The sequence below is a fragment of the Erpetoichthys calabaricus genome, chromosome 5, assembly GCF_900747795.2.
Source record: "Erpetoichthys calabaricus chromosome 5, fErpCal1.3, whole genome shotgun sequence".
NCBI lineage: Eukaryota > Metazoa > Chordata > Cladistia > Polypteriformes > Polypteridae > Erpetoichthys > Erpetoichthys calabaricus.
Genome location: NC_041398.2, coordinates 219,613,285 through 219,627,182, shown reverse-complemented (window position 1 = coordinate 219,627,182; position 13,898 = coordinate 219,613,285). Strand labels below are relative to the sequence as shown.

Sequence of the window (13,898 nt, the reverse complement as noted above, 5' to 3'; positions counted from 1 at the left end):
CAGAGTCTGCACAAAACAACATGTATATGTACATGTGTAGCCCTCATTACAAAGGCACCTTCTTTAGCTGTACTGTAACAGAAAAAAATGAAATAAGAGATAAATTGATTATAATTCATGATAATGCCCCAAGTGCTCAACAACTGACCTATAAAAAGAATTCCAAACCAACTCTTTAGGAAAATACACTTATTTGTTTATAACATATATCCGTTATTCCCAATATAACAATGCTAAGAAGAAACATTGTGCTTGAAAATGATCTTCGATGCCAAATGTCCGTTTATTAATTTCTAATAGCTATGTTAACTGATGTCCAAAGTAAGTACATTGCTAAGAGCTGATCAAAAACAAATTTGGGAATAGAATTCAAAAAAGAGGAAAACTTTAACAAATTGGCCTTTAATGCAAAATTACGAAATGAAAAAATCAAATGCAATTTTGCCACAGGGTTTCGCCGACTCGTAACGTCACGCAGACCTCACCGTCCCAGCATGAACGCGGCGTTACTACTCTACAAAGCAAACTACACATTACCATTAATAATAATATTAATTAATTCTTTGCATTTATATAGCGCTTTTCTTAACTTGCTGGTAATAACGTCTCTATATATTACAATGAAATTAATCTGATATGCAAAAATTACTAAACCCTTTAAATCTATTTCAGGGTCAGTCCCAAAAGCATTGGGCGCAGGCAGTCCGTCGAAGGGCACACACGCACTTAAAAGACGAAATCCTCGAGAAAATCCAGTTTGAATTACCAAGTGTATTTAATTGCCCTTCATTATTATATACTTTTGTCTGTTTACACAGTTTTCTTTACATCATCGAACAGCACTCAGAGTTGCACATAAACATAAACTTTTACAGTTTCATAAAGCAAACGCATCGATTCTGCCTATACTCAAATTTATTTGAAGAAATAAGCCCCAATACGTAAAAATGGATACCACAGTTAAAGGATTCTTAGAGGAGGGAGTAAATGTTCTTAATTTCAACACTATATTTTTTTTAAAACTGATGCATCACTAATAGTAGTACCCTGTGACTTTGGATTCCAAAATTAAATTTTAAACGTGCTATATAAATAAATGTTGGTGAATCGAAGTGCAACAAATTATATATCCAGTTATCTCATTTTCACAAACAAGCCCCAGACTCTTGGAGAATTGCTCTTAAGCACAACTTATCACCTCACTCAGCTCTCATCTGGAATAATCAATACATTGTATGTGGGAATAGATCTATTTTCATAAAATAATTGTATAATAAAGGGATATTTTTTGTGTCTGGCCTTTTTTTTATTAAATAAGGAACCGTTTTATACTCTTACCAAGAATTTATAGAGCACTAATCTTAAATATGTTTTTAAGGTTGTTTATGCAATTCCCATGTAATTGACTACTTTATCAGACTGAGAAAAAGGTTCCACCACTTTCAATAAATGAGTTTCATTTTTAGAACGCAAATGTAACAACCTTCTCATCGGGAAAGCCATTCTTATATCGGCTAACTCCATCTCTTAATGCCTCCACTATGTAGAATTTCACGAAAGAAAATGGCCAGGTCTGTGCCGTAGTCTATACTGTACATTTTTTCTAACAAAGTTAAAGAAGTCCATTTCAAAATCATAAGTTAATTTTACCCGGTTAATCAATTAATATAATCCCAAAGTGTAGCTTCCGTGAAGAAGATACATCTCTCTCACACCTTTTTTATTTTGCACCTACCCTAAAATATTTTGGAAAGATATATTTTTATTATTTTCTAGTATGCCCAAAAATCTGTTCCAGTCTGCTTACACGTTGTTTTTTTCTGTTTATTGAGCTGAAGATAAAGTGATAGAAAATATAGTGTAGCTTCCATACTTGGTAAATATCATATATATGTAGGCCTATGTCTAACTTTCAGAATGTTAGACCTTCTATTGCACTTTCCTGTATGGACATTAGCATTAAAAAAATTAGTAAAAACTCAAAGGCAATAAAAATGAGAAAGATTCTCAGCCCTTATCTTGACAGTTTGTAATGTTACTCTTTGAGTACCTCTTTCTCTTAATAGTTTATGTTGTGGTGCTTGTAAATTATTTTTTATTTTTAATGTTTGTAATATATGGTAATGGATAAATTGCTAATGTATTTTAATATTGATACCTTAACGAACTGTGAAAAAACATCTTCACTGTTCAACAACAACTTCACTGTTCAACACCACCATTAATTTATACACTTAACTCCTCGGTTCTTCTTGTTCCCTATTTTACGGTTCTCTGGGAGGTCCGCTCCAACCAATTGCCCAATAGCAGTCACTGTGTAGCGTCACATTGTGCAATTGTTTGAAAAGTGCGCGTCCGGATCACGTGTCTTCCTGCCAGCCTTTTCTGTCAGCGAACGGCCCGTGCAAACACAGGGTTGCTTTCTGTTTGGCCATGAGGCAGGCGCGCGCACTTTGATTGGTGCATGTGGAGTACGCAGAATCGGAAACTGTAAGAAGAAATGGGAGTGTCGAGAGCAGGGGGCGTCGGCGATTCGTACGTTGGCTTACTCAACTGTACGGATAATCCATTTATTACTGAAGCCGATAATATTTATAAGTACCAGTATGATTAACTGTGGCATGTAACGATTAAGAAACCTCATGGCGTTTTTTACGAGGAGGTAAGAATTTAATTCGGATTTATTTTAGTGATTAAATCAGTGGAATTTGCATTACTAAATTAGTAAACTTCTTATGAAGTAGAAATATTGTTTAAGTGCAGTGTTGCTTTTGGAGAACGAGTCTTAAATGGTTTACAACGACTGTTTTGAATTTCGGTCTGCTCACTGTGTGGAGTCTACAGTGACTTGGCAACTATAAGTAAAAAAACTTTAGTTTGTGTTCATTTAAATTGCACGTTTTTCTCCGTTGGGCGGAGGCGGATGCTATGACAGCAGGAGGCGAAGACAGAATTAAATAACGGAAGAAAGCAAACTGCGACGCTCACTGAAACAAAACCAATAAAAAAAATTGTCGAATGATTATCCATCTGCGTACACCTACAGACGTGAACCAGACAAACACGTTTTGGGTTATGGGTGAAGAGCCGGAGGACCAAGAGAAGAAGACACAGGGAGAACAACACTGTGACCCACTGGATAAGAATTCAACAACGGGGCTTGAAAGTGTTAGACATTAAATCGTAACACGACCTCAACAGTTTTCGGATTTTCAGAGTGTAGTTGTTCTGTAAAAGAACTGCAAAATATCCAACACCGATGGAACTTGAGCAGTAAGTGGACAATGTTGTTGTTTCACTGAACCTGCATCCAGCGTGAATCCCACGCCAGATCACCATCCTTGTGAAGTTGGCATTGTCTGCATGGTTTTTCCTCTGACTCCTTCAGTTTTCTCCCTATATCTGCATATATATATATATATATATATATATATATAGTGACCATAACCCCCTCCTCTATTACAGAGTAAAAACACACTGGGGCCAATTTAGAAATGCCATTTCACCTAACTTAAACATTTTTGGACTGTGGGAGGAAACCAGAGCAACCTAAGGAAACCCATGTGAACACAGGAACACATGTCAAGTTCAACACATGGAGCACCCAGGACGTGGATTTCCTTATTGTGAGGCATGAGCTCTACCACAGGGCCTCCCCACAGTTAACGTTTAATAAATCAGTAAATTATCGTTATATTAAAGATTATTTTTGATTTTCTGGTCCATTTAAAAAATGAATTAAAATTTATAAAATAACCCTTGGGTTTTTTTTTGCCCACATAACTAAGACCCCAGCTTCAAAAAATCTATAAATCTATTGTGTCATGGCATCAACAAACTTGCAAGTACCATACAGTGATCCTACTGATGTCATCTCCACAGTGTGTGCTGTGGTCGCTGTAAATCAGTTGATCATGTCTCATTTAGCTCATTCTGTGTCAACTAAGTGGGGAACCTGCATTAAAATGGATTCAGTGCCATGGTATTAAAGCCATTCCAGGGCCAGAATTTAGAAAAACTCACAACAGGTGCAAACTATGTTGCCGTGAAAGGATACATCTGATTGGCAATATGTTTCAGGTATTGTACTGCATTCAGACATGTCGATTAAGTATTCAGTGCTAACCTCTGGTAGGATAGATCAATGGTTTTCTCCATGTTCTGGTCTTTCCACCAACAGGGACCAGGATTCGTCAAACCAAATAATGTTTTTTCAGTCTTAAAAGGGTTTCTTCTTTTAACATGCATTATTGAGATTGTTAACTGTGATATGAGGGGAAACCCATGTAAGGTCTGGTGCTTGGTAAACTTCGTCCATCTCATTTGGCACCCAGGTGCTATATAAATAAAATGTATTCTTTTTATTACCATGTCATGTTCAAAGCCAGTTATTTCTTCTATAATATATCACATTCTAAATTTCAGAGAAATGCACAGTCCATTTGTATTTGCCTTCCTGCTTTAAACAGTATTACTTTGAGTAGCGATTGTGTACCTACCAGTAGCCACTGAATATCTGATATTTAGGACTTGGGCTGTTTGGTGGTGCAGTGATTAGCATCAATACCTCTTTAATTTTAATCCCTGGGTCCTTTCCCTCCTGGAGTTACTTCTTATGTGAAGAATTCCAAGTGTTCTCCTTTTTCCATTTGGGTTTCCTTCTATGGTTCAAAGACATACTTGGCTAATTGGGAATGCTTAAATGGCTTGATGTGACTGAGTGTATCCAGTGCTTGACTGGCACTCACTCCAGATTTATTTACAATTTCAACTGGAGAAAGCAGATACAGAAAGAGATAGAAATATTATTTGTTCAATCAAGTCTGTATGATAAATTTGGGCTGAAGGTTCAAAGTACAGCAAATAGCAGTCAGTATTTTGTAGTAACTATCATTTTTATTTTCTTGGTTTTAGCTTTCTTCGTCAAACAGTATGGACGTTAGAAGCAACATTTGCTCACCTGAATCTACAGTCACTGCACTACTTGCTAGTTCTGGATATTTGAAGAGCACTCTCAGTAATGATGTGGATAGCGCAGTGATTATGTTTAAGGACAAAAAGTATGAGTCTGCTACAGAGGCCCTAAATGCTTACATTGAAGACTTTGAACAAAGCTGTGAAGCTTCAGTTAAGAGCCCTGGAAAACTCAAGCTCAGCAGGAGCTCATCAAACAACTCTAATCGATTTGGATTACACATGAAGAACAAGGATGGTAAACCTTGTCATTTTTTTCTGTATTTCTTCATTTTCTTCTTCCCTAAGAGGGCTACACTCTGTTTTTTAAAAAAAAATAAAAAATAAAATAAGGGGCAGTATTCCCATAGATCATATATATGTAGGGAAGGGTGTCTCAGAAGCTGTTGCTGTTAGGTGTATTTTTTTTCCCTTTACATTTTCCATTATTTCTATAAATTATATAATTAATATTTTTGATTTGAACTGGAGCAGAGATCACTGGTCAGTTTTTATTTTATTTATTTATTTTTTGCTTTGAGTCGGACCACATCCGTGAATCTCTGATGAGCACATAATTGTGTGAATAATGCATGATTTTTTATTTACTACTAGTAAGGCCTGCTCATCACAAGTCAACTTAATTTTAGTTAATCATCTTGCCGTAATTGAATATTGCAGTAATATGAAAAACCAGACACATCTCTACCAAAATGTCCCATGGCAATTCATTTCAATGCAAAAAATAGGTAAACAATTAATAATTAGTTGCTGCAAAAAAAACTGCAGACACTGCATCCCTCTCAGAACTATGTTTGTACAGGGTGGGTTTTCATTATGTGTGTGTGCGTGCGCGTGTATATATAATATATATATTGTGAGGGGTGGCCTCGGCATTTCTGAGGCACTACCTCCCCTGGGACACTAGAGGGCAGCCCTCCTGGGTGGCTGTTGCACCACAGATTCCCGCAGGGCACACTGGGACGTGGAGTTAGGCTCAGCCCTGTTGGGTTCTGTGGGGGCTGCCAGGGAGAGCTGCAGAGCCCTACAATGGACTTCCACCACACCTGGGAGTGATTCCATGTAATACTGATGAGCCACCTGGAGCACTTCCAGGAGTAGAATAGGAAGAAGTGGATGATGCTCACTGAGAGAGGAGTTAAGGTGGAGAAAAAGAGAGAAGGAAAAGACTGTGATTTGTCTTGTGGACACTGTGCTCTTCTGGGGAGCGAAGAAAGCTCTTCCCCAACTCTAAATAAAGAAAGGTGTGCTGTGTGACAATTTGTGTCCTGCCTGTCTGTGTCGGAGTTAGGGTGTTTGCAAATAGAAAGTATTTTCTCTAAATGAAATTCATCTATCAGGTACTGATGTTTTCTAGTGTAATGCTCAAAAAGTTAACTTCAGAAAGTGACATTAAGAAAAAGGGAAGACTCTCTTCATTTATAATGCTTCTAAAAATTTGCATTATACGTCTGTAGAGCCCTGTTGACAAGAGAATGGTTTATATCCCTCTTGGAGGTTGCTTCCAGGGCAATCCACTGAACCACTTGTGGGGTCAGGAGTGCTAACCCCCCCCCCCAAAAAAAGAATCCCACTGACTGCCACAGATCTTCTTGGGTTCCTAAACCCCAATGTACAAAGCCTGCAGGATCCCATCTGCATTCTCATAATTGCCCCACACTTACACCCAGTGGTTTGGAGGATATCCACCAACCTTCTAATCATTTCCCATAAACCTTTGGTTAGCTTAGTGCCTGGGCTCACAGCCCTGCCATTGTTGCCAGCGTTCAGTACCATGCTCATGGGCACACATCTTCTCATGTTTTTAGGATGAATGCAGCCCCATGCTAGCTCTTTACCTGTGCTGTCCATACTAGGGGGAGCTCCTGTAACAAAAAGTGGTCTGTACTGGTCTTTGTACTGTTACCTCTCAATTTTCTGACTGTTTTCTCCATGGCAGAATCTTATCACCTTTTAAAGTTTTTTTTTCTTTCTTCTGAATAAATATTATGCCACGTGGTTCATAGTTGTGGTTAGTGAAGTGCAAGGTCATGCGCTTCAGTTATGAAAGAGAATATGGGCATATAATATTAATTTCACATAGTATTCTTGAAAAATATAGAAACCGAAATTCTCACTGTTGAACTTGTCATTACAGTGCTACAGTAATTATTAAGCATTTTTAGTTGTTTATATGCTTTTTTGTTTGGTGTTTTTTTTTCTTTCTCTAAAGCTTTTCAGTAATTATTATATTTAAAATACTTAGTTTAAAGAAGACCAATTGTTAAAACATCAAGAATAATTCTGACCAGGCCATGATAATATTTACCATTGGTATTACCAGTAGTTGGAGAATTTAAACACATTGAGTTTTATTAGATAGATAGATAGATAGATAGATACTTTATTAATCCCAAGGGGAAATACAGGAAAAATAAATATCTTTTTTTCTACAAGATGTATATTATTTCTAGTATATCTCTGTAATAAGCTTTTTCGTGTCCTCGATATTTAGCCTTGACCATACCCCTCCACACCACTCGCCCAGTGGTTACTCCTACTCTCTTCGTACCACGGCGTGACACTCTGTGTTAACTCGCCCTTCAGTGCAGTCGGTTATAATGGCAAGGCAGAAAAAGAAAAGCGAATTATTCAAGAACGTTGATTGCGATTAAAAAAAAGAGCGTTAAGAGCTGATAAAGAACATTGAAAAAAAGAGAGTGAACAAAAAAGAGCTGCATATAATAAAAATCATGAACAAAGAGAATCGTCCAATTATCAAAAAAGCGAAAAATATCCCGAACAATATGCAAACAGAAATGCAAAAATGCAACGTTTATAGAATGTAAGTTAAAGGATAAAGTAATTCATAATATTGTTTTTGATGAGGTGTAAATTTTTGTTTAGTTTTTGTTATGTTTTACTTCTAATTTTACTTTTTACTACATTTTATTACTAATTGGTATTTAAAATCGACAGTTGTAGTGAAATACTCAAGTAACTGATTTTTCTATCTGTAATAACTAAGCACCAAACTGTCTTCGTCCTGCGCCCCGCTTACTCTTCTCTTTAGAGGAAGCGATTGTATTTAATGAAGGTTGGTGAGCGAAGTGGGCAGGAGGCAGAGCCCCCTAAATTATTTTTAATTTAGAGATTTAGTTTGCAATTCATAAATATTTGAAGTCTGTTAAATATTCTTACTATGCAGATGTACATTGTGCTGTATGTCAGAATGCAAGTAATAAAAATGTTTTAAATATACAGTGCTGTTCTATAGCAAAACCTGCTAAGTGACAGATCAACTACGTATGTATGGTAGATTGTTCCATAAATGGTAAATAAGCATTCTTCATGTTGAATCTCCTTTTTCTAAAATTATTTGTAAGACATTAAAATGAGGTGTGTGCAGGTTTGTTTATTTTTTGCATGTTTGAAATATAATCTTTTGGCATATCACTTCTAATGCAAATGGTTAGCTACCTGGGATCTAAAACAACAACTAAAAATTGTCATTTTTGAATCAGGGTCGTTAATAAATTTAAACTTTTGGTAATTTGTTAATTTAAATTATAGGGTTATTTGAGTTCATATTGCCCATATCTACTTTAAATGTACATCACAACTTTATAGGGACACATACACGTATATCGTGCTGTGACAGGTTAGGTGGTTTGCTAGGTGTGCCTGAGGAGCACACATAATAGAATGCAAACAAGTTGTCTTAAAGTTATTTTTGAAGGCAGTACAGGTTTAAAAATAATCACCATGCTATGTTATTTGCATTAAACTTTAGCCAATGTGTCTTCTTTTGTCCTTTTTCAGTTCTCAAGGGGAGTCTTTCAAATAAAGAATTAAGCATGTTGGACCTACCCATAGGACAGCCTTTTCCTAGGAATTCTGACCTTGTTAGTCTCACAACTGATGACCTCCTGGCCCTCCCGCCTGATGGCTCCCTTCCTGTTACACGTACCTCTGCTGCTCTGTCAAGGAGTGACAGGCTTCGGTCTCTGGATTTTAGTTCCTTTTCCACAACTTACAGGAGGCCAACTTCTCTTAATGCGTCCAAATTTTCATCGAAGGATCTGGAGTTGCCTGAGGTTAGATTGCCCTCACCGAGAAATAGAATACATGTAACAAAAAACAATTCTGAGGATTTTGACCAAAAGCATAGTACATTCAGGAAATATATGGATGTGACAGACTTACATTTGAAGCATACATTTTCAGCTCCTTCTACATTGACCAATCACAAACAAACAGAGCCAGAACTAACAACATTCACTTTTAATAATTATCCAAGGTGGCTGACTAGTTGGAAATCAGAAATGGATTTTTCTGGAATTAGCAGTTTGCCTGATACAAAGTATCCTCTTTGGTTAAGAGAATGTGACCTGGCATCTGAGGCAAGTGGTAATACTGAGTCTAACAAGCAAATAGTGGAGGATGTTACCCTGGACAAAAATCATCCTTTTAAGCGTTACGCCGACTGGCAGAATAATCAGCAAAAAGAAGTCTGGGATAACCTGCATCAGGATAATCTCAATAATCTGCTTAACTGTGCAAGGGAGACCATAACGAAAAGTAATGGACTGCTAACCCCTAAACATGTTTCTGTTTTGGGCAAAGGCCAACTTGACACAACAACACGGAATGGAAGAATCGGATCACCATTTGAATTTGAAAGAAGAAATGGTTTTACAGAGCCCTTTCAAGGTAATACAACAACCAGCTCCTCCATTTAAAAAATCTGAATTGTAAACATAGATAATAGAAAGTGAACTAAAAGGATGTATGTTTTAACTGTGTGCTGTCTAGTATTGTACAGTATGGCAATGCTGCTGCCTTGGATTTTACGAATCTAGGCTGGATTTCAAGGAAGCTGTATACCTGCATGGAGCTTGTACTTTCTCAGTGTTTTCACTTATGTTTTCCATGGGTGCTACAGTATTTTCTTCATGTGTTGTTAGGCATTAGATATGTGACTAAACCCACAGTGGTAGTCTATGGTTCCATTCAGTGTTAGTTCCTCCTTTGTGATAGATGCTGCTGGGATAAAATCTGGAGAGTCTTCAGCGGAAGAGGAAGAGTTTTCAAAATAGATACATTGTGGGGGCCATACATTAATGTTCCAAGCCTTGGATGGGTGCTCTTCAAATTACCTAGTTAATAATTGTGACTATACATAAATATTGTAACAATTTAGTTTTTTGTTAGAATGACATATTTGCTGTTATATTTTTTTATATATGAACATCTAACTTATTTTAGTTAATTTGTTACAGGCTTCCTCTGTATTTTTGTCACTCACAAATTGTTTAGTCACCTTGTCTATTAGCTGTAGAAAATAAACTGGTTTATGTGTTTCAAAGATTTTTCCAAAATTGCATAATGGTATTAATTATGAAATGATTTGCTAAGGCTTGCAATACAATTTTTCTAGTTGTTTTTCTGCATACAATAACCACATATACAATATATACCTTTTTTCCCCCCAGATCACAAAATGAATTTGCTGAGCCATAAAGCAGAAAAGAGTCGATCATTAAGGCAAAGCTGCAATATTAAAGAAAATGTCAGTATACAAACAGAAGATGTTCTGGATGCTGACCGATCCTGGGATAATCCTCCTATCATATTGTAAGATCTACTTATTTTAATTAAAAAAGGGATAGAATTACAAATTACTATAATTAGAGCCTGAGCTTCTTTCTAATGTATTTTCTCACTTTCCTTTTTATCTTGCATCAGTGAGTGAATATAGCTTTTAGTTTAAAATCACCGTGACAATTGTTCTGTTTCTACTGCCGAGTTATTCGATTACATGAATGAGAACTTTGGTGGTGATGTTAACATTGTGTTTATTGACGTATTAGAGGTAAATCTGCTTGCTTTTTCTTTCACTTCACTGACATCAGAATAGATGACTTGGCTTAACAAGATATTTTCTGGGTTATCGCTACTTGTTTAAAGAAAAGAGAATATCAACAGCCCCTTTGAAGTCATGCGTCCTATTAAATATTGTATGTCAGAACTAACATGTAAATGTTTAAATGGTAATTGGCTGAATATGCAACACAGAAAACTGACATGGAGGGCTCCTTTGTTTGTGGTAACTAAAATTTCCTTGCTGAATGCAGTATTTGTTTTTTTATATAAACAGGAAGACCTTTATATTCATTTCTCCAGGACTTTTTATATCAAAATAAAATATGTATCTAAATTAGTTGTAAGTTGACAGCAATCAGGCATTCTGTTTTTATGAAGACTGAAAATACATTGTGACAAGGTGTTTTGTGGAGTATGTGCTGGGGACTAAACTCAGTACCCAGAATAAGCCCTAGAGGATAGGGCAGAAGTCCTTAAGTTTGATCCTGTATGGCAGCAGTGGCTGCACATTTTTGTTCCAACCCAGTTTCTTAATTGGAAGGGAAATTAATTCTGCTGAAGCAGTAAAATTTTTTGTGCTTCATTTTAGTTAATTTGCATGTTAAGGTTACCAAACCTTATTTCCTTCTTTTAGTTTTAAATAGCGGAATTCAACTCCCAACTCTAGAGACGTGTGAGAGTCTGCAGGGGCCATTTTAAAGGTGGATTGACAGTATTTCTGGTGTCATGCACATATTCAAAGACGTATATCATGGATATCTGGCAAGCCATAGTAGATCTGAGGTCACTTTCTTAGTGCATCTTCCAGCAGCCTCTGTTTTCATTTACAGCACAGTTTCCTGACAAAACTATAACTACAGTACAAGGAATTCCCGGGGGAGTGTTGCATCTTATCAGAATTGCTCCGATGCCACCTGTCTGTTTGGAGGACCATCAACTCCTTTACCTAAGTCTCCCAACCTTACTTTATTTTGGCATCCTAAGAGGGTCTTGACCCTTTTATCAGATGAGTTTTTGTATTGTACCCTTGAGTGTTTGAGACCAGATCCCTGATGGAATGTCCAGCTCAATACAATATGCCATGTCACCATGCTGTCCTCTACCAACCAGATCTTAAACGGACACCGTACATTATTAGCGATACACTAAGGTATCCAGCATTTCCTACACTTGTGCACAACCTATATTTCCTTGTTCAGAGAAAGGAAGCGTACACAAAACCATTTCAAAATACATAACAGGAGTACTTCTGATCTTTAACTCCTATGTTACATAATGAACTTCCTTCAATAATGATGATACTGATTATTCTTTTGTTCTACACACCTTGCATGCTATACAGAAAGGCTTATTGTCCAAAGTGATCAGCACTAGGTTTATCAATTGCATGCAGTTTTTAAAACCCAACAGCTAAGTGATCAATGAGTAAAAGCCACATGAGGAATGTGTGTGAATGCCATTACTTTCATACATTGTATGGAACTTAGTTTTTGCAGTGATGATGGGTAACAAAAAGCTTAATAAAGCTTAGCCACTGACCTGTAAAAGGAATACCATTTTGTGCATTATACTTGGTTGCTTGTGGTTTTTATCCTGCCTAATGCTCTGCACTAACCATTCACACACCCAAGGTTACCCCCCAGCTCCCAGCACCTGACATATGCATGCTAACCAGTTGTGACAGCAGTGTGAGGGTGTTTGCATACTGTTTTAATGTTTTTCCCACATATGAATTCACATCCTATGTTTTTGCCTAGTCCACCAGGGTGAGGGGTACTTGACAAAATGTTTTTTCATTCACATGGTGTCTGCTTCATAGCTAACTATGGCTGACACTAACATGCTTATTATAAAGACCTTAGGTCCAGCAGTGTCTTGTAAAGACTTTATTTCTTAGTGGAAAAGTAGAACTGTAAGACTCATAGAAAACCTGTATTAGGTTTCTTGAAGGACCAAAACAAGTGTAAACAGGATTCACTATATAGAGCAGCATGGTAAATTTAGCAAAGATTAAAACGTAATGACATATTCTTTTTATAAAACATTTCAACTTAATGTTTAAAGATGCTGCAGAAGAAAAAAAATTGAAAACACTACTGAATCAAAGGGAAGCCTGTACCCCGTGTTGGGCCTCAAATATGCTTATAAAATGGCCAGATAAATAATTTGAAAATATAGCTCATGGCATCCATCTGTGCACAGCCCAGTCCTTTTATTGAGTGGTACCCTCCTGTTCTAATTCTGAAGCTTCATCTGACTTTTTGTTTCTGTGATTAGTTGGCCACAAGGAACTAAAAGTAAAAATGCATTTGTTTTCATTTTAATGCGCATTGATTCTCTTTTAGAATTGTAGAAGTTTAACTTCTGGCACTTGTGGTCAGTGTACTATCTTACCCGTGCTTTAAACTCATAACCTTATTAATTAATCAGTTTTGCTATGTTCGTCCTTCCATAATTTTTCTTATTTTTATTTTACAGTTGTCACATGTTTTATTACTATTCTACAGTTCTTGGAGGTGATATTTGTACATTATATCCAAGAGTCTTGGTATAGTGGTACAATGATTAGCAGATAATTAAATCCTTCCATAAACACCATTCCCAATCACAAAAATTACTATTAATTAGATTTTTTGATAATTTGCCCCCAGAACTGCCACTCCCAGTGGTATCTACTACAAAAGACATTTTTTAAATTCTGTATGGATCATCATCTTAAAATAATATTTACATTTATGGTTATTAATACATTTTTATAGTTGTGTTAGATACCATATAAAAGACATTTTTTAAATTCTGTATGGATCATCATCTTAAAATAATATTTACATTTATGGTTATTAATACATTTTTATAGTTGTGTTAGATACCATATGTCTAGTTTAGAAGGATATAATACAAACATAATTGATTTTCTGTCAAACACTTTTCAAATGTATTAAAAATAATAACACTTGTGCAGTTTTCACTGCTGTGACAGTCTTGCAGTACTAATCACTTTTAGTTCATTTTTTGTGCAAGCTGAATTTGACCGAACACTGCAGTGAATAGCTTCGGTG

The 13,898-nt window shown here is 36.4% G+C and overlaps 1 protein-coding gene across 4 annotated transcripts in view; it reads left to right on the top strand.

Annotated features, from left to right (window-relative positions):
* c5h18orf54 (chromosome 5 C18orf54 homolog) overlaps window positions 1–13,898 on the top strand; it is a 52,971-nt gene that overhangs the window by 17,558 nt on the left and 21,515 nt on the right. For 2 of the 4 annotated variants that reach the window (XM_028802566.2, XM_051928019.1), the window contains exons 2-4: window positions 4,915–5,212; window positions 8,776–9,666; window positions 10,449–10,590. In XM_028802566.2, the coding sequence (XP_028658399.2) occupies window positions 4,933–5,212; window positions 8,776–9,666; window positions 10,449–10,590 (1,313 nt within the window). In that variant the 5' untranslated portion in view covers window positions 4,915–4,932. Of the gene's footprint in view, window positions 1–2,438; window positions 2,663–4,914; window positions 5,213–8,775; window positions 9,667–10,448; window positions 10,591–13,898 lie in introns of those variants that run through there. The other 2 variants (XM_051928020.1, XM_028802565.2) reach the window with 2 other exon arrangements.